Source organism: Scophthalmus maximus, chromosome 14 (genome assembly GCF_022379125.1).
Source record: "Scophthalmus maximus strain ysfricsl-2021 chromosome 14, ASM2237912v1, whole genome shotgun sequence".
In the NCBI taxonomy this organism is placed as follows: Eukaryota; Metazoa; Chordata; class Actinopteri; order Pleuronectiformes; family Scophthalmidae; genus Scophthalmus; species Scophthalmus maximus.
This window is the reverse complement of record NC_061528.1, coordinates 7822868-7844070: the sequence shown is the minus strand read 5'-3', so window position 1 is coordinate 7844070 and position 21203 is coordinate 7822868. Positions and strand designations below refer to the sequence as shown.

Sequence of the window (21203 nt, the reverse complement as noted above, 5' to 3'; positions counted from 1 at the left end):
AATGTTAATGATGTGAATAAATGATTGTGGTCCAGAGGATTTCAGCTCTTCTCCTATATATATATATATATATATATATATATATATATATATATATATATATATATATATATATATATATATATATTATAAAATGGCTGATTAATTAAGGGGTTGGAAGATAAAGCAGGATGTGTTGCAGTGGAGGATAACACTGGCAGTTTTTCACATCCTGACTTTGTGCCTGTTAGAGGCTGATTTTTTTTTCTGATTCCTCCTCAGTGAATGATTGAACTATTAATAAACAGTAGTAAAACAATAATTACAACTCAAACGGCCTTTTTTGAATGGTGCTTTTTAGAAAGTGATTCATAAATAACTCACCTGAGTAAACGAGTTTCTCATTTTCAGTTTCTACACATTATTTGTGAGAATCTGCTGTAATAAAGTAGAGACACAAAAACAATCTGCACAGGATTTTCTCCAGCGGAGCCTGACTGATTTCCTGTGTTGCTTTCATGGCAGTTACGTGAAGACCTACCTGCTGCCGGACACGTCGCGACAGAGCAAGAGGAAGACGAGCATCAAGGCCAACACCATTAGCCCTGTTTTCGCTGAGAATCTGAGGGTCAGTCACTTTCAGTCTTCATGCTATTAACTCTACATGTAGCTGAATTCAAATAGTTGAACTTTGCTTTTTTCTTGTCTCTTGTTCTGTAGTATGTGATCAGCCACTCGCAGCTGGAGACGCGAACCCTGCAGGTCTCCGTGTGGCACCACGACCGCTTCGGACACAACAGCTTCCTCGGAGAAGTGGAGCTGTCGTTCGACACCTGCGAGCTCGACTCCCAGATTGAGGAGTGGTACGCTCTGCAGCCAAAGGTATCGGCCGGAATCAGCATCTACACATCGTCGTCTCCTTCTTCTTCTTCTTCTGTGTTATATAAAACGCGTGACCAATACAAGTGTTTTGAGTGGTTTGTGAATGTTGTTTGTGCAGGTGGAGAACTGTATAGATTCCACAATGCAGTATAAAGGGGAACTGACCGTCGTGTTGAGGTACATACCTGCAGAGAAGAACCTCACGCTGCCTCTGGACCAAGTACACGGTACCTTCATCGCTGTGATGACTATTATACACATATAATTATATATGTTATATTATACGTTATGTTAGTGTAACAAACAAGCTGTCAGGTTTGCAAAATCAAACTTTAAAAAGAGAAAATACTAATCTGTTGTGTTATTTTAATAATACCTGAATTACAGCAGAGAATTTTTTTTTTCCGTTTTCCCCATTTATTTCACTTTAAGTAGCTTTAGAGATCTTCTTAATCCCAAACTATCTGAAAGTATCACATTCATTATACATTTTATCAGGTTTTTCCAGGTCTTCAAAAGAATAATCCAAATCCCTTTTTGCACTACGCTCAATAATCCATGAAGAAAATGTGAAAACATGTTTTCAGAGATTTTTGTTTTTGTACAAATATAATGAAAATCAAAAACTAAAATCCCTCATTTACAAAAGTAGTCAGACCTTTGATTCAGTGCTTGGTAAATGCCCCTGTGGCAGAAATTAGAGTCTTTCTGGTTAACAAGCTTTGCACACCTGGATTTGGGGAGTTTATCCCGGGCGTCCTGGCAGATCATCTAAGGCTTTATGCTTTGGGTGATTGTTGAGCTTTCAGGCGAACCGTCTCAGGTCGTGTGCAGACACATTACTTGGCTCCGAAGCAAATTCACATCAAAAACTGGAATTAACACATAGAGCAACACCAAAGTATCACACCCCGGGCTTCTAAACAAAAGGCTCATCAGCCGATCAAATCGCCCTGAGACACGAAACTCGCTACAACAAAGCTCACACACAATTTTTTTTTTAAAAAGCACGAGCTGCTAATGTTTACAACCGCTACAGGCCGAGGCGCCACGTTGCAGATACACTACAACATATACAAGGATACCACTTCCAAACCTTAAGATTAGTTTCAGGGCATTCATTTATTCAAGTGACTACAAGTGCAATAGGTTTTCCAACCTCAGTGGGACTTAGGTGGTTAAATACAAATTTTCTTAAAAAAAATTCAGATTCAGATTTTCCCTTTCAAGTATTTCTCTTTCAGAACACATTTATATATAATTTATTCATTCATTTGTTTTTTTAAAGTCTGAATATAGTTTACTGGGTCCCATGTCGTGCGTGCGTGTGTGTGCTTGACTATGTTCACACTCATTTTGTTTCTCAAGTGTTGCGTAAATGAGTTTATGATTTGTTTGTTCCTTCTCACTTTTCCGCTTCCCTCCCGCCTCAGTGAAGAAAGGGTTCCTGAAAAGCAAGAAGACGAGCAGCTTCACTCTCCCTAAAGGGGGCATGGTCGAGCTGCTGGTCAAGGGAGCCAAAAATCTAACAGCTGTCAAGTCCGGGGGCACTTCTGATCCTTTTGTAAAAGGGTGAGATGCTGCCTGCTCCTTACGCGACCTGGGATTTTACAAGGCGGCAGCCTGAACATTGTGCAGTAAACCTGCTTTTCTTTCACCACAGGTACCTGCTCCCTGACACCAACAAGTCAACCAAGCACAAGACGGCGGTGGAGCGACGCACAGTGAACCCACATTGGAACCACACCTTCACCTACTGCGGCCTGCAGCCGGGAGACCTCAACAACGTCTGCCTGGAGCTCACCGTGTGGGACAAGGAGGCTCTGGCCAGCAACGTCTTCCTGGGAGGAGTCAGGCTGGGGGCTGGGACAGGTGTGTGTGAAGGGGTCAAGTGCACATCATTTCAAATGCAATGGTAAAACCTGTTCTCTGTGGACCGAATAGCTTATCTTGAGGTTGAATGATGTATGTCAAATATGTCGTAAATCCAACAACGTAGCAGTAGGTTTTTTGTCAAAGTTCAAAGAAAGATGGCCTGAAAATATCTCGCAAAAAAACTAAATGAAGGGCACATGCAAATGAAACAATAGTCCTGAAGTTAATCTTGTTTGTCAGGAAGACAAAAAACTCGAGCCGCACGACTGAGAGCTGGTGTTCGTCCTCTGGCTATTGAGGTTGGCAGAGTGAAAAATATCCAAAGAGAAAACAGCTTGTGTGAGAGAGCTGTGTGATTTGAGACAAAGGCCTGTTTTCTCTTGTATTGTACATACCGTGTCTGTTTTTTCCATAAAGTGCCTCAAAAAAAATATCCCCAAGTATTCTGGCATTCAGATTAGTGAGTCAGTGATACTTAAAGTTTGTTTCAAAAGCCTGGAGAAGAAGGTAAGATGAACAATTTCACTAACATTTATCCTCCAATATTATACAAGTAGCTACTTTTCCTCAATTTCCATTCTTAAGTACAACTATATTTGAAAGTGTGACATGTTGGGAAATATGTTGAATGTGTAAAATGAAAAGGTGTATTATCATGTTTATGTTTGTATCGCCAATCTGAATCTGGAGTTAATGCACAGCTTAGCATAAAGACTGGAAACAGGGGTGAAGGGTTGCCCGTCCAAAGGTTATTTAAATCAGTTTATTTCTGGACCTGCGTAGTTTGAAGATATATATGCAGTTTTTCTTAATTTGTCCTTTATGACACTGTGGTGTTTTGTAAGCCCAGAGCTCCATCCATTAATTTACAATTATGACATCAAGCACAAATATCAATTAATCAAATTATAAATAGCGAGTACAGTGCAGAGGGAATGTTAATCTTCTCTGGGATCTGAAGTACTTCTAACAAAGCAAAACAAATGTTTGTCTGTTTGTTTGTTTGTTTCTCCCCTGAAGGCACCAGCTATGGGAACGAGGTAGACTGGATGGACTCCTGTGGGGAGGAACAGCGGCTGTGGCAACGCATGATTGAAAACCCAGAAGTCCCTCATGAGTGTACTCTGATGCTGCGATCCAGCATGCGCAAGTGTAACACATGAGTCGGACCTAAAGCGCAGACAAAGAGGATAAAAGAGAATGACAGAGGGAGATGAGGAGGAAGAGGAGATAGAAGTGTTGTGAGGAGAGAGCTGGAGGAGTGGAGACTCTTGGCCTTTGTCCCTGTACTTATCTCTCCGCCCTGTTCAGTTTCAGAACAGCCCGTCACGCCTTACACACTCACCTACATGTGCGCCTCTGCCGTCCGACGCATCTAGTCTTGACTGAAACTAATCTTCACTGCTGAATATGAAACAAAAAAAACCCTGTATGTATCTTAATATACCTACCGAATAAGCACACGGTGCGTCTCCTGACGCTTCTGTCCTCGTCCCTGTGATTCATCTAAAAGAGTCATTTCCGCATGTTGACGGAGACATTTGTACGTCACCGGACACGGCGCCGATCAATCACATAGAAACGTAGACATTCCCTTTATGAGCAACTACGCTGCATCCTGAGCTGAAGCACACAGTGATGCTGAGATTCATTGCCTCGTTAGCAGTTGTGCACAGAGGTGGAAAGTGACTAGTGTTGGTGTGACTGTACCATCATGTTAGGAAAACTAACACGCCTGAAGACTTCTCAGAGAACTCACACACTGTACGGCCACAGTAAGGTTGTTGTTCTAGATTTATGAGGACGCCATAGAGTTAATCTTGTCTTTCAAAACAGGAGCGTATCACCACAAAATTCAACTGGGGGGTTAAAGTACAAATACTCATTTTAATGTTAACTCCAACTTGTGATCAGCTCATCATGAAGTCTCATTGGATGTCTGTATCAAATTTAGGGACTTCCCTCTCAGACATAGCAACAGACTACCCACAAACATCATGCCTCAGTCCCTCAATTATTTAATTCATAAAAACTTGTGAATAATGGCTTTAAAATTCCTTAGAGTCTGACCAATGTGTACCAAGCTCCCACGAAGCTGGCACCACCAAGTGTGAGTAAAAATAAGCAACAAATAATCAAAATTGCTTGTGATTAATTTTCTGTTGATCAGTTTTTAATTTATTGTGATAAATTGTTTACTGTTCACCAAAACCCAAAGATCCAAGATGTACAGTGGAATACGACAAAGAAAAGCAGGAAATCCTCACGTTTGAGAATTGAGTTCCCACAGGATGAATCTGTGTGTGGTAATCCTCTGTCCTTTCCTGTAGTTCAGTCAATGTTTTCACTTATCCGGTAAAATGTACAGACCTTCGTGGTTACCAGTGGTTGAATCCCAGGGACTTTGGTGAACATGCCTTCCTCTTGCGCCACCATGAGTTTGAAATCTATGATTTTTAGTGAAACATCTCAACAACTGTTGGATGGATTGAAATGAAGATTTTAAGGTCGGCAATCCATCCAACCGAGAATTAATCATAATGCCTTAAGTGATTCAATGACGAGACGCCATCTTCAGAAAGAAATGTTTTTGATAAAAAATTATAATAATAATACTGGTTTATGACCAAAAAAGTGCAAAAACATTCCTTAAAGACCTCTTAAATACTTTGTGATTCTGAACGTTATACCTGCTCAGCATCAGCATGCTAGCATTGTCATTGTGAGCACGACGTACAAGTCTTTTAAAAAATGTTACATGTACTCCCCGTTAGTTACTTTCCACCCCTGGTTGTCTGAAAAAAAAAAATGTGTGGCACAAAGTCTGGACGGACTCCATAATTTAGACTAGATTCAGTGTAAATTTACATAACACTGTATCAGTGTGAAAATAGAAGCTGCATGGTACTGTATTAGAGAAAACAGAGGTAGGAGAACAAAAGGAGGTTATTTAAAGCACTGATAATGACATCACTTAACACTATGAAGAGGAAGTGCGACTTTCAGTGCGTTCCCAGGAACCCTGAGGCGGGAGCCGCGTGTTGTGTGTGTGAGAGTGAGTCAGCACTGAGCCGAGCTGCGTTCGTCTCAGGCGGAGCCTAATAACGTGTCAGTCACCTTGTGCCCGTCACCGGAGGCCCCACCAAACCACCGTCCTGTGATGAATCACGCGGTTCACGAGAAGAAGAAAAAGAAGAAAAAAAAGATCCTCAAGTTTAAAAACCCTGTGCGACGATTTTTCCCGTCGGAATGCCAACGCTGGACACTTGTCCTTGGCAAACCGTCCGCTCTGAACTCCACAGAGCAAAGCTGTTTCTCACTCTCATCACTGTAGTAATAATTCATGGTGTTCACTGTGCAACATATTTTAGATGACAGGCTCGTGCAATATCTGATTACTGAAGAAACTCTTGATGTACAGCATGTAGTGTCTCTGTTGGTCTGTTCAGATCACTCTCTCCAAGCCTTTTTCTTTTCTTTTTGTCCAAAATACATTGCAGGAATATTTTGAAATAAACACATCTTTCCATAGACTATCTGTTTGAATTATTTATCTTGAGTTTGTTTCCAATATTTTACATTAATATGACTGATTTCTTTTTTGCTTTCTTTGTAAGTGCAGCTCCAACACGATTTGGGGGGATTTCTGACTCAAAGAATGTAATATACAAAAAAAAAAGAAGCTATCTATTGTGTCAATAATTTTTCTGAAAGAAAACACTTTTTACCCCCAATGCCTTAGGTTTTCAAATTTCTTTGTAACTTTCAAATGATAAATCAATTAATAAATCAATTAATTGCACTGATATCAGAAAAAAAGGGGGAAACACTGACATTGGAAAAGCTAAAAAACGGAAAATATTAATTTTTTAACCTATGAAATGATCACAGTAGCACTAGATTATGATACAGACTATATAACCCTTTTTGAACGTTGTTTAACCCACAATTCTGTCTTTCTTTGGATGCAGCAAAGATGTTGATGCATGATATGATCTTTTCCTACATGTCCTGTTGTGTTAAATGCTGTGGGCAGACTGGAGAACCAGTCATTGAATCACTCAAGGCCTTGTATGAATGGATGAAGAAAAACAAACAGACAGACCAACACCGCAACATGGAGGAAAGGCCAGAGCAACACATTTGTTTCCATTGAGGACAAACGGACTCCTTGAGTGAATAAATAACAACAAGGGATAGAGGGATGGAACGGATTTTTTCGAGAGGTCAAAAAAAAATATTTTGCGGTGTATCCTTTGCTTCTCTCTCTCACTGACACACTGACGACCACACACCTCCATGAAAGACATATTTTAATCAGTGTCTTGTAAATTCTGACGTACAGATGCACTGAGTACACCATTATTAAAGGAATGAGATATAAATATTAGACAGGCAAAGGGGTTTTCTAGTTCATACAGTAAAAAAGATTTTTTTGTACAAAATAGTCAAACATATTTCTGATTTGAAAACATTCATAGTAATAAAAATAAAACGTACAGAAAGACGTGACAGAGGAATCAATATGATTGTGATGTACTGTGATGAACTTCTATTAATAAATCTGCTAAATCAGCACCATGAGACACACACGCACGCACACACGCGCACGCACACACACACACACGTACGCACGCACACAGATGATACGGGAAAGAAAGAGTTCTCATTGGATGAGTTGAATGAGTTGTAGAGACATTGCCCTGCTGCCTGGATGACTTCAGGTGGGAGTGTGTGATGTGTGGTTAGAAACAGAAAATCAGAGCAGGTCCCGTCTGCTGTGACTGAGGAGGATAAAGGATCGAAGGCGGCCGACCGTCCGCGGAAGTGCACTTAAAGAAGGCAGGGGCGTTTTATGATTGACAGTTCTGACCCGCTTCCTGCTGTAGGAGCATCTCGTCCTTGCGGAGGGGGAAGGTGTCGATGGTGGTGAACAATTCGGCCGCTGTGATTGGGAACGGGTAACGCTGCTTGTCCATGCCCTGCTTGTCTACCAGCACCATTTGGAAAGACCTCTGTGGGATCTGGAGCAGTAACCTTGGAAACACACGTCAGCACAGTTAGCAGCTGTGGATAGCGTTTGTGTACGTGCCAGTGTGCATGTATGTGTGTGTGCATGTGTGTGTGTGTGTGTGTGTGTGTGTGTGTGTGTGTGTGTGTGTGTGTGTGTGTGTGTACTGTACCTGAGCTGCAGGGCCAGGCCTGGGGGGAGCAGGCTATGTCGAATTCGTCCCATCTGTGCTGGGTAAGTCCCGACCAGCTCGATTACTGTCACGTGCCTCAGGTCCAGTCCACACTGAGCGGGCTGCTCCCACAGGAGAGACAGAAGCAGACAGCAGATCCATCCATTTTAAAACTTTGTTATCGATTCCAGTGCTGCCAAAACTAAACTTGAGCACAACTCAGGGCGTATTAAACTCACACTCGCGAGTGCTGTCATACCCGAGTTTACTCGGGTCGGGCTGCGACTCAGGATCATTTTCATGATTTCTTTAAGTCGCCTTCCACTGAAAAATGCTTTTTCCTTAATGTTACGTCACCTGAATGCTTGAGCTTCACTGTGCAGAGTGATACATGTGCAGAATTTGATACCAGTGCGTTTGCAGGTTGTGATGTCCTCAGAAGAAGGCCTAAGATGGTTTTGACTGGTTTACACCTACAACGCTTTGTGCCGATTACAGATTGCACAAACCTTTAATATTGGTTTGTCTTTCAGCTGATAACCCAGTCACTATTAAAGGTCGTGCATTTAGTGACAGCTCTGACTTAATGGATTGTGACGAGCAGGGGAACATCCATCTCCGGCACCGCCTTATCACAGCCAGTGTCAGTATCATTTATTCATCGCCTTGACATTTTCTGTTCATCGGCACACCCTCCCTCCTTTTTATCTGTCCGACTGCTTTGTCCCACTTGGGCAACTGAGCGAGGAAGACGACCAAAACGCACGAACACGCTGCTTTCCTCCTCATGAGCAGCGTTGGAGAGGACACAAATGACTGCAGTATTGACTTCCACTCGCTTCTTAACTGCTGCTCTTCCCTCGCGCGACATTTATGTTCTCTCTTTGCGTCGTGTCTCACCTGTAAGTTAGTCATCTGGAAGCGGTAATTATGATTGGCAGCCGTCGGGGCCGAGATAATGAGAAGCCGTCGCTTCTCGTAGAACTGGTCCAGTAGTGCGGCAGCTGTCCGCACTCCCACGTTAATGTTCATGGCTGCGATGACAATGAATGTACAATTACGTGACAATATATGAGGTATATGACACACGGCACAATTTGTCACAGCACAATATTTCAATGAGATGCTGCACAACCTTGTCATTTCTGGCTGTACAGCAGATGAAATCATATAAGATAATCATGCATAACTCTTAAGTGCACCCAGCAGTGAACAGAACATGCACCATTGAGTATTAATTGCTGTTGCACAAGAGCTGCAACACTGTCTCTCCCATCCACCACTTTGTCCTTTCTTACAGATACTGACGTTCTTAAGAAGAGCATCCGGTATTGATTTTTCATATCGATTGATAGCAGAGGAGGCCATTTTCACCTCCACTGAGCTTCTCACAGGGAACCGGATTAGCACAGGTAGGTGTATATATTTATATATATATAAACAATGTTTATTTAAGATTGTTCTGTCTATTGTTACTAAACAGTAGATGGAAATTAAAAAATAATTGGGATTCTAAGTAGCCCAATCAGATTCTCAAACCCACCAAAAAGGAACAAAAGCCACTTGGAAACACTGCATGGAAAAATGTCCGTGTCATTAATGATGTGATTACTTGAAAAGAATACTTTTATAAAACAAAATTTTTATGTGGAAAATGAAATAAAACCAGAGCTAACAGGAGGCTGTAGGAGGAAGTGTGTTGAACAACGAGCAAACTATCTGCATGTTTTTTGGTCGTAACTTTTTTTTAAATTTTTTTATACATAATAATTTGGAGAGATTCTTGCAAATGAATCCCAAGACTGCAAAACTGGGAGCAATCTCAGAAGAGCGTCCACATCCAAACTTATTACAAATTGTTTTGGCTGCGGCAAAGATGCACTTTCCACAATAAAAATGACAAGAAGAGTAATGTAAGTGTGTGTGTTTAATGCAGAAAGATAATAATTAAGCTCGGGACAAAATCATTTGGAAAGAAATGGCACTCAGTCCTAAGAAATACTGTCTTAGGCCCATAACAGAGAAAACTGAATGTTGTGTTGTGTCATAATGTAACAGTCATGAATACATCTACTCGTATCTCCTCGCCTTTTTTGTCTTTCTTTAAAATTAATTTTTCCCTTTTTTTTTTTTTTTTTTTTTACATTTTTCCCTTTTTGTTTTGTTTCTGTTTGATTTGATTTTATTCCTGCATCAACATTTGCACCATTTAACATTCGTTCATTTTGAGCATCTATCATAATGAGAAATTGAATGTATGTGTATTTGTGTTCATCCGCATGCAGGACTCACGTGCACAGTTTGTGTCCGAGCCAGACCAGGTGAGTCCGGACTGACACACTCTGGCACCGCTGCCCTGTAGCTCGTAGCCGCCGGTGCAGGTGAACACACAAGTGGCTCCGTAGTTGTCTCCATCACTGTCACACTTCATATAACCGTTGTCTGGGGGAAACAGCGCGCTGCAGCGGCGCACTGAACAGAGAGGCGAGAAACACAATGTGAGGAAATGGGTCAAAAAAGGAGAGGAACAAGGATTGGCACTAACAAAGCACATCTACCAATGCTAAAATAGAAGGAAGAATTTATTTGTTTCACTTTAACTGGAACAATCAGGTTCAAATTTAGAGTAGTTATGTCTCAATTCAGAGGCTGGACTTTTGAAGTTTCTATGACTTTGATCGAATAATAACTGGATAACATGGCTGGCCTCATTCCAGAGGCTCCGACCGATGCAGCTGTTGACCTCATCAGATTGTCAAGCCAGGATGTATCACATCATCGCTTTGTATTTCCTGGTGTTCGTTGGCTCAGCTGGTCATGGAAGCCTGGTGAATTTATCACATTGAAAAAAAAAAACTGCAGGATGACGGAGGAAATAAATTCCACTAAATCCATTAAACGCCAAAACCAGAAGTAATAGGGAAATATTTTCCATTGAGCTGCTTCGCTCTTGGAACAGCCGTCCAGTTGGTTTATGTCTTAGATTTTATTCTGAACTCAAAACTCTGAACTTGAAAAGTTCTGACTCAGGCCCATTAACCACAGCCCGTTAGTTTTTGTCTATGAAGTCAAACTATCACGTTTTGGGGAAAGAGCTTCTCCGTCACAGCTGAGAGATAAACATCTGACCTCTTCCCATAGATATCAGTAAAGTTCCCATTAGAGAAACGCCCCATTTAAACCAAAGTACACGTAGTTGAATTGTGCTCTGTCCTGTACACAATCATCATATTTTGCATGTTCAGCTCACCTCGCACTCTGACGGTGAAGCGGCAGGATCCTTTGTTCCCCGCGCGGTCAAACACAGTGTAGGACATCTTGTGGAGCCCGTCTGGGAAGTCGGATTTTGAGGGTTTCCCTTTCAGGATAACACTGCAAAGAGTCAGGCTCAGGTTTGAATCGCTCACGGCGATCTCCCTGTTCGGAGTGGAATAACAAAACAGGGAACCGAAGCAAAATGGAAGAAAAAGGCTTAAAGACATTAGACCGACTCTGTAAGGATGCCGTCTGCCGTGTCGACACCCTCCGGTGTGTCCCATGTCACCCTCGCTGTCAGTTTTCCAGGCTCTGCCCACTTGTCCTTCACATTCGGACACTTTAATTTGGGGGGATCAATATCTACAGACAGAGGAAGAAAAATGTAATGTAAAAACCTGACTTGGGGGACAGCAGCTCTCTCATGTAGCGCCACTCACCAAAAAAGAAAATTCATGGACATCTCAAATATAAGGTTGAATAATCAAGACAAAAGTTTCACGTGTAAATTAAAAAAGATCTGGCCTAAGACTTGGTTTTCACATAATGTTTTCAAGGTGATCAGATTAAAGTGCATCATTGCTATGAGGAAAACGCAGTTGAGTCTTGAAAGGGTCCTTACAGACAGATGAAGGAGACTCAATGTCATTTCACAAACAACATGTCGCAGTGTTTTTGCTGTAAGATCTGAAGTAGTGTGTGTACTGTGACGCCTACTGCTAGCAAGGCTGACTATTGTGTAGTCTCAATGTCTGAGACTATTCAGACATTTATATGATCGCCAGGGTGCAGACCTCATTTTCAATATGAGACGACAAAAAAAAATGCATTCTCTAGCCATCAATAATATAACGTTTGTATTATGAGGAAAAGTTATTGCTGTAGACCTTCCATTGCAGGTCAGTAGTCTGAAGGACCCGGTCCTCTGCAGGTGGCTAAATTGTGCACACACAAAAAAGAACACACAGGCTTACCGACACAGGTGGGCGCGTCCGCACTCCACACCTTGCTGTGTTGGCAGGTTGCCGTCTTCTGGCCCTTCAGACTGAACCCAGGGGAACAGAAGAACTCACAGCGAGAGTGGAAATAGGAGCCGTCCGAACACTTGTAGCCACCGTTGGCGGGCATGTTCAGCTTGGGACAGCGGATCTCTGTCAGAGAAGGGTTCGGTTTACAATTTTATCAAGGACCTTTAATGATATGATCGTTACACCCCAAAAAAATAGATCTCCCACCCACCACAGTCCGGTAAAAACCAAAAGAGAAATACGACAAAACAAACAAACAAAAAAGTCGGACAGAGGTCACATTATTAACCTTAAAATATGACATTTACAATTCTTGCGTTAAAAAAAAGATAGTGAAAATTAATTTCGATCAGATGCTGAATCAATATAATGATTCATAAAATGAGTTCAGTTTGGTTTTGAGGTATTGTAAACATTTAGTCATAATGAACTAGATGGACATCAATCACTCAGTGTTGGATTTCTTCAGTATGTTTTTTTCATTGTCTAGGAAAGGCCCTTAATCTGAATACATTCTAGAGCAGCGGCGGTAGTTAAAGTTTTAGTAGCAGCGTCATAAATTTTCAACAGTTAGCAGGAGCAGATTAGTGTCTCAATACTGTTGGGCAGGCTCAAAATACTGTTTCTTTTCAAAGAGGCTTTCACGTACACCAAGAAAGACTCTTGCGAAATATAATTGATTATTTGCCTGATCCAAAAATCCCGAACAACAGATGCACATAGTTTTAATCCCACGTGTAAGACTTGGCTGGAAAATCTCCATCACAAGTAAACGAGCACCAGGTTCAAGAATAAAACTTTGAAAATGCTCAAAAATATAAAGGATTGTTATACAAAGTCCACATTCGGAGAAATCTGTATGTAGGTGTGTGGATATGCATTATAATGTGAATAGTGAGAGACGTAATGTATGAGGGGGACAAAGGTAGATGTTAATTCTTACCTCTGCAGGCGTAATTAGAGGACCAGTGTTTACTGGCCATGCACACCACCTCCGAGCTCTGGGCCTCGTATCCCTGCTTACAGCGGATTTTACAGCGTGTCCCCATCACGTTCCTGTAGTTCTCTCCTCTGGGTGTACGACAGCTCACATCACCATGTTTTATCTTAATGGGCGCACACCATGGGGCCGCTAAAAGTGGAAAGAGAGACAACTGCACTGACTTCACCTCCACCACATCAAGGCAATTATATGTTTTTTATAGTGCAACCTGAAACTTAACAACTCACAAAGGGAGAGAAGGTTGTTAATATCAGTATTCATCGTAAACCCAATAAACCCTTACCTGAGGACTATAAAAGCTAAGAAAGACTTCCTTATACTGTGATACGTGGAAACCCGCCCATCATCTGAGTTCAGACGGATACGGTGGATTTCTCATTACCTTATCTGCGACATCCTTTAATCCACGTGTCTCATTAGGCGAGGAGGATAGTCTCACTTGAGGAGAAGATAGATAATGATGTGCAGAGGGCACTTACATTTCACAATGTGGGTGTTAGTGTGTGACAGAGGGAGAAGAATCGCCACACAGATAAAAGTCTGTGTTTAGAGCACCGCTATATATTGATTCTGATCCCACTACTGATTCTAACTCTCAGCTCTGATTATAATGCGAACCTCGTATGCATTTTCACCCTCTCCAAGATTTTGTCTCTCCAAACTCACAATGCTGATTAGACCGACCGCAGACGTGTCAACTGTATTTGACACTAGAGTCCTAATAAAAGGGGATTAATGCACATCCACTACTGTCAAGCGAATATTTCAGAGTTTGGTGAATGCATTAACTCGAGGACCACACACATCTATTGATTTTATCTGCCACTGTTTTTAATCTCTCCTGTGATGCAGAAGCTATAATGGACATTTAAGTCCTGTGCTTTGTGTATGCCATGATTTATTGCTAACTGTGTCTATTGTACTTTATTTTTTTAAATAATTGATAAAAAAAAATGTAATTAATGACCCTGTCATATCTCATTTGTTCAATCCATGCAAAATCCTAAAAGTAATAATGACAATGTGTCCCTCTGTGGGGGATAATGTTTTTGCCTATTCTCCTCCAGCCGAACAGTGAAGACTCCCAAGAAGTTACTGGATCCGACCAAAAAAATCGTCCAGCACACAATGTCCAATCAGCCAACTACATTTCCTTTCGACTTGTCTCCTCCCATGGTAGATTCTGCTGCCATCTCTACAATGATTGTGTAAGAATTCCTTGTTCGATGCCAAGTTTGAGAGGCCACAAGGTTTGTTTCCAATACATGGAAAATCCAAATCTGCAGTTTGTTTCCTGACGGCTCACGTACTGTATGCACACACTCGGAGAGGACACACACCATATCAGGCTAATTTCCAGTCGGAATAAAAGTGAAAATTCATTACACAGCAAACCTCCCTTGCTCCCTCTCTCTCTCTCTCTGCATGTGTGTGTGTGTGTGTGTGTTTGTGTGTGTGTGTGTGTGTATGTGTGTGTGTGTGTATGTGTGTGTGTTGGCAGAGTCTCAAGAGCCACTGACTGAGAGAGAAAATAATACTATATCTGTGCTTTTACACACAGAGAGAGTTTGGTTTGGCCTGGACAATAATGTTCCGTGTCTAAGTGACCCTGAATTTTAAGTTGGAAGCTGCTTTGATGTAACTGTTTCAGTTTACAAAACTGGCTGAACTACCTGGCATTAAATTACAGCCATTTAAAGACACAGTGAAATAAAAAAAATACAGCTTTTCTAATTTTAATCCGCTGTTGTATAAAAACCTCTCTCTTTTTTCTCCCGGTAAAAAGAATGAAACATTGAAGTATTTGTCAGTGACACAGCGTGAACTCGCCACGCACCTTTCTATTGGCTAGTGGGTCACAGTAGGTGCACAGAGCCATTTCCAAAATCAAATTTATACATTTCTCTTGTATCAATTTTCTCCCGATTTAACGACGCTGGTCAGGGAGGTGTGGGTGGAGGCTGACGGCATTTTACAGCACTGTACACTGTATATCACTATTCACAACAGATTGGTTTTTGCTGTGACATGGTAACTTTTGAGCAGTCAAATAAAATCTGAAAAGTTTCATTCAAATCCCCTAAAGCACTCTGAAACATCTCACCGTACAAAAAATGGACTTCAAGACTGCGTGCGGTCGGTCTAAAAGACTGCATGTGTGCATGTTGTCACCTTTATATCGACGAGAATACCAGTCCTCATCGTCTCCGTAGGCATACTGTCCTGACCCTGGGGATGAGAGGAAACAGAAAGGAAAAAGGAACTAAAGAACTATAAGAGCTGCATCCAGGATGTTAGGCAATGTTTGAAAGCATTGTCCTGGGCTGACCTGAAAGCCTTCTCTTTTCAGGAAAACAGCACCAAGAGGAGGCTTTAAAAGCATTGCTTAACTTTTCATTTGGACCAGACTCCAGGGGGGTTGATCTGGATCTTTTGGACAGGACACATGCAGAAAGGATAAACCTGAAAAAGATCCCTTTTTTTCCCCGGCTGATTTGGAAAAATTGATCCGCTAATCATAATGATTCACTCGGTAGAAATGAGAGAAGAACAACAGCGCCAAAAGATCATACCTACCATAGACAGCACTTTCTTTAGAGTCGACTTTGAACAGATTTCTCAGACAGAGCAAATTTATTCACACAGTAAAACAGCAGCGTTCAAGATGAAGAACTGAAATGATTCTCAGTGGTGGCTGCAGAGCCGGTGGAGGACACAGCTGAGTGGCACTGGTAAGAGACAAATGTGTGGGGAATTGTGAAGAGCAAGGAGGATTATTTTAGGAAAGAGGAAGGAGCCATGGGGGGAGCAGGTCAGGACGCAATAAAAACAGAGGAAATGGGTGAAGAAGGGGTTAAAGCAGGGGGGAGGGGTGTTCAACCTTGGCCCCGGGATGTTATGAACCTCAGCGTGAATGTGTCCTCTGTTCGGGATCCACAGGGGAGGAGTGTTCAACCTCATCCAGCCTCAGATAACAGCCGCATGTTGATCAATGAACCTGACACTGGGAGCACCTCTCCCGTCCCGTTCCCCATTTCTCATCACGGCTCTTCTGTCAATTTAATAAAAAGCAGTCTGGACCGAAACGCTGCAAGTCATCTAATGCACACACACACACACACACACACACACACACACACACACACACACACACACACACGCTTTGAGGTTTTAACAGTCAGATCACACAGCATGGATTGTACATTGCGAACCCACATAGTGAGTGAGTCAGATTTAGTAGTCTATTGGGAAAACTTCTGCTTCTTAATGGAGAAAAGGAAGGAGGCATAGAAAGGTATGGAAAACTAATTACAGGTGTGTGTGTGTGTGTGTGTGTGTGTGTGTGTGTGTGTGTGTGTGTATGTGTGTGCCTTCTTAAAAGTTTTTTGTTACAGCCACACAAGTTATGTAACATTTTGCAGGCAAGCAAAATATAACACATATAACAAATTTTGCCAATAAATTCAGACGAGAACCAAAGGAACCATTTCCCCAAAGTTTACCGTTACTTTGTCTTGAGCCCTTTTCCTTTGGACCTTCTTCCCACTCCATATTAAGTAGAAAACAAAAAATTCAAACTAATTTAACAAATCTTTCTCCTCGTGAAGTCATCTTTGCGCAAAAAGTCAATGAGAGGAGTTTGCAGTGCAACGAAAACAGACATTGGTTTCATCTGACTCCGCTATGAAAAAGCCAACTAGAAGTAAAACTCTTTTTGGTTTGTGCTCTGGATTTTAAGTTAGATGGAAATGGAATGAATTGGCTGCACTTGATGCGTCCGTACGGTCTTCATCTAAACGGTTGCTGCTGTTACTTTTCTTGTCTGTAGGTGGCGCCGGCTCAACTGGACCTGCAGACTTGCAACTGCAGTCGGATTCAAATCGCCTGATTTGTCTTTGTCGTTAAAAGCATTCCAGATTCACAACAAGTCCAGAACGAGAATATGAGATCTGATCTACTAATCTTGACCCGCGTCTAAAAAAAAAAAAAAAAAAAAGCGTCAACATGTCGAGGTGGCGTCAGAAACCAGCATATTCTTCCTGTTCAGCTCTCCCACGTTCAAAGGGTTCTTAGCGAGAAAGATGTCAAAATGGCAACAGTGCAGGCAGCATAAAACCTCCGGGAGGGAATAGGCTTTAAATTACAGAAGCTGATATTCCAATTAGCTTTTCTCTGCGGGCCTGTAATACTCACTGTCATTATGTGAAGTCGGTTGAAGTATGGCTACAGGCTAACGGAGCAGAAGAGTGGGGGGGGGGGGGGGAAGATGCCGTGATCGCGGAGTTATGTAATTTCTTTTGTCGCACTAATGATTTCTGTTCCAGTTTAAACTATAGGCTACACCAACACGTCTGCTGCCGCTCGCTAAATAACATCAACAAATTCATAGTTTCAGTAATGGGCCAATATCTCACCACGATATATATACTGGAGAAAAAATAAACTTGCTTATCTAATCACATGCATTTATTGAATCTGTATGCTATCTCTACTTATCTGGCTAGCATCAATTATGTTGCTCTTTTATCATGTTTAAACATGAACATTTAATTCATAGATATTGTATAATGTGAGGGTTCTGCTGTCTCTGGATCGTGTCGGGAAACGTTTCTGGTAAAGGTTCAGTTCAGTAAGATGATGCCCAGCATCACCCGAGAGACAGGACAATGACTAATAGCTGTTAGCAGCAGTTAATTATGAATGATTCATCTTGAGTATCTAGACTCACAGTCATGAACAGATCCTCACACGGCGTTGTATTAATAAAGCATGTATCTGTCTCTTCTCAAAGCTGCACTAATCCATACCTCTTAAAGGAACGATGGATCAAACGACTAATCTGAAAGGGGGTCTCGCAAATATTCCAGCATACTTTTACACACAGCTTTGTTTGTCTGGATTGCAACTTTTAACACTAAAGGGACACACAGCAGAAGTCAAGGATTCAACTGCCTTTGAACCCTTGCAATGTGGGCTCTATGTGTTGAAGGGGGGCTACAGTATATCTGAAACACACTTCTTTAAATATTGACGTAAACCCACGCTAATTGAAGATGAGACTTGACACCTTAGTGCAGTATTTTATTTCGAATTGAAAGTGGCCCAAGGCTCAGAGAAATGGAGCAAAAATGTGAAACTGTTCAACCATGGTCTTTGTCAGAAACATAACTCCAAAATGATTACGGTGTTGCTATAAAGCAAGGCGCTGATTTGCAGCTGTTTGGGAACACATTCCCTAAATCAATTTCACGAGCTGGAAAAATGTTGATGTTGTGTTTACAGCTTGTTCTGCTGCTCCCAGTTTATGCATCTTTAAGTAAAATACTCTCCTGTCAGCTATTCATTAATATACACTCAGCCCCTGATTTGTTATTTATGTCTTCCTTGGTAATTATTCATAAAGTGTTGCACTTTTTTTTCTGCAAAAATGTACAGCAAGTTACTCTCTATGTGTGTGTGTGTGTGTGTGTGTGTGTGGAGGATCTTTCTGCCCATGACCCACATCAGTACAGGAATCATCATGGAAAATATGATCACTCTTTTAATTAGAACTCGCTACAGAACAGATCTTTGACCCCTATAAAATAAACTCCTCATAAACACACACACAAACAAACGCACACACACACACAAGCACAGAGCAGAGTCCTGACTGTCGGCGCTACAAGCTGTTTTTTAGTGAGTCAGTATAAATCTGCCTGAGTTCATGTTTCAGCCTGTATGATCATACAGCTGTGGTGAGCCACTCTCATACCTTCTACAGGCGCATAGCCACGACACACACACACACACACACACACACACACACACACACACACACACACACACACACACAGACACACACAAACGAATACAACCCTCTCCATCCAAACTTGAGCCTTGGAGTCATTTCAGCTCCTCGCTGCAGATGACAGGCTCTACTCTGTCTCTCTCTCGCCATGTATTTCTTTCTCACATTGGATGATACGCTTGCCATTATTGCCAAACTGTCCATCACACTGTCCCAAAGTCTCAGGCGATGTCATTATAAATGTCTTGTCTCCAGTCGCAGTGACATAAAACAAAGAAAAAGAGAAGCAAAGAGAACATTAGGGACGTCTGCAAGAAAATGAATGCTTAAAATATAAATCAATTATTAAAATAAACAGCTGTGTGTGTGTGTGTGTGTGTGTGTGTGTGTGTGTGTGTGTATGTCTGACAGAGCCCTTCTGTGTTGACTCAACACCAGGGGAGAAACTCTGCAGTACTGTACAGTAAATACTTCCAGACCAACTCTCAGTCCCCAGGCTGAGAAAGTTTTATCCAGCAGTTACATTCCAATGACTGACGACATGGTCGGTCTTAGGATGAAAACTCTAAAAAGCACAGGCAAAGGGGGGGACAGGCAAGTTAAAAAATAAATAAATCTGAACTTACAGTTGCACACAGACGGAGCTCTGTGCAGAGAAACGTCCCCCAGATGCACACTGCACTCCCCCCGCTGTCCTCCCCCCTCCGCGCAAACACTAACGCGGTTCAACCAAGAACCAGCGCTGGGGAGAGGACGCCTCAAAACTCATGCGTAAAAGTGAACCAAACGAAAGAAAAATCTCCTGCCTACACGCAGACCTCGGCAATTCAAATGCAGCCCTCGCACCAGTGACCTCTCGTGTTTTCCCTTTTTCTTCTTCTTACAGGCAGCGTAAAGATCAGCTGATTCATTTGAGATCCGCCTGGTTTTCCAGCTGGATTAATCAAAAGGCGCAGCGGCGGAGGACGAGGGCACTCACCTTCGTACCCGGAGCAGAAGCACAGCGGGACGAGCAGGAGCACCGGCAGCCACATGTCCATGTCTGAGGCGCGGCGGGACGGTCGCTCTGCAGCATGTGAAGGAAGGGCAGCGCGCAGGGAAACTTCCAGCGCATTCCTGCCTGCCAGAGGCCCGCCTCTCGGTGCGCGAACAAGGGAGGATTCTCCTCGCGCAGTCAGTCAGTCGGGCCGCGCCGCGCCGCGCCGCGCCGAGGGGGACGACTGTGCCAAAGTCCTGCGGGTCAACCGGGACATGGCTACTGAGTATTCATGCGGCACTAAACGTCAACAAAACATGATCATCCTGTCAGATCTCTAAACAACTGTATATATTAGACCAATGGCCCCCGACAATCTGGGGGTCGGGACCCCACAGATAGGCCCCACATGAATCCAAAGGGACCCAATGGTGGATAGGATTGGACAGAATCAATTAATTCATCAACATGTGTTTTTCAAATCAAATGTTCTCAGAATTTTACATTTCCTTGTTAAATACTGGTCAATTCAACATTTAGAATTTGATTTAATATTTAGGTTTGTATTCAGTATTCAGATTCCAGTAACTCTGATATCATGTTTCATGTTTTTTTTGTTTTTTTACAAAATAAGTAAATATGACAAAGTTGAAAATTTCTGCTGTAAAAAAGTGATTTTACAAAATTCATACCCCTTTTAAAAATGTTTGGGAGCTAAATATGGCAAAATGTTACTGCTATATTTTTTTAGCATGCTCCACTTTGTAATCGGTGCCCCACGTGAGTATATCCACATTTAAGAGAACATGGCCGACATCAACATTTCTTCAGGATGACTGGACTGAAAGAGGTGTCATGATTATGACAATCAATCTTTCCTTTTGACCTTCTTTCGACAGCTGACTTTGTAGAAGTGACAGAGAACAAGGGGAGAGAGGGAGACGTTGTTGTTTCTCTGTTTGCTCATGATGTGAAAATCAAGTTGGATCAGGCCTGAGTATTTTTTCAATCAAAGTGGATCAATTCAGTCTTCAATAGCTGACTATTGGAGTTTCATAAGAGCTGCACGCGTGCTGTATACACAAACATGTACAGTGGGAAAAGCTAGGAGAAAGTACAGCGCTGTTGAAAGACTAATCAGTGTTTAAAATTCTCTTCCACCAGCATGAAGTCGATCAGTGTGTGTGTGTGTGGTGGCGAGTCCACACATGAAGGTGATGAAGTGTTTCTT

At 42.1% G+C, this 21203-nt stretch overlaps 2 protein-coding genes across 7 annotated transcripts in view; one reads left to right on the top strand and one right to left on the bottom strand.

Moving 5' to 3' along the window:
* Nucleotides 1-6267, top strand: part of sytl5 (synaptotagmin-like 5) — a 33181-nt gene extending 26914 nt beyond the window's left edge. For all 4 annotated transcript variants that reach the window (XM_035603736.2, XM_035603737.2, XM_035603734.2 and 1 more), the window contains 6 exons: nucleotides 505-607; nucleotides 700-861; nucleotides 980-1088; nucleotides 2295-2433; nucleotides 2525-2733; nucleotides 3757-6267. In XM_035603736.2, the coding sequence (XP_035459629.1) occupies nucleotides 505-607; nucleotides 700-861; nucleotides 980-1088; nucleotides 2295-2433; nucleotides 2525-2733; nucleotides 3757-3899 (865 nt within the window). In that variant the 3' untranslated portion in view covers nucleotides 3900-6267. The remainder of the gene's footprint in view (nucleotides 1-504; nucleotides 608-699; nucleotides 862-979; nucleotides 1089-2294; nucleotides 2434-2524; nucleotides 2734-3756) is intronic.
* A 765-nt stretch (nucleotides 6268-7032) lies between these two features.
* On the bottom strand, nucleotides 7033-20129 carry srpx (sushi-repeat containing protein X-linked). 3 transcript variants are annotated; one of them, XM_035603740.2, is made up of 10 exons: nucleotides 19976-20129; nucleotides 15378-15434; nucleotides 13146-13334; nucleotides 12149-12325; nucleotides 11411-11537; nucleotides 11170-11291; nucleotides 10212-10391; nucleotides 8820-8953; nucleotides 7920-8041; nucleotides 7033-7773 (listed from the first exon to the last, which is right to left on the bottom strand). In XM_035603740.2, exons 1-10 carry the CDS (start codon nucleotides 20034-20036, stop codon nucleotides 7590-7592), a joined length of 1353 nt encoding a protein of 450 aa, XP_035459633.1. In that variant the 5' UTR covers nucleotides 20037-20129; the 3' UTR covers nucleotides 7033-7589. The 3 variants fall into 3 exon arrangements, with proteins under 3 accessions (XP_035459633.1, XP_035459637.1, XP_035459636.1); XM_035603744.2 differs by lacking the exon at nucleotides 19976-20129 and adding an exon at nucleotides 16110-16295; XM_035603743.2 differs by lacking the exon at nucleotides 15378-15434.
* Between the last annotated feature and the right edge of the window lie 1074 nt (nucleotides 20130-21203).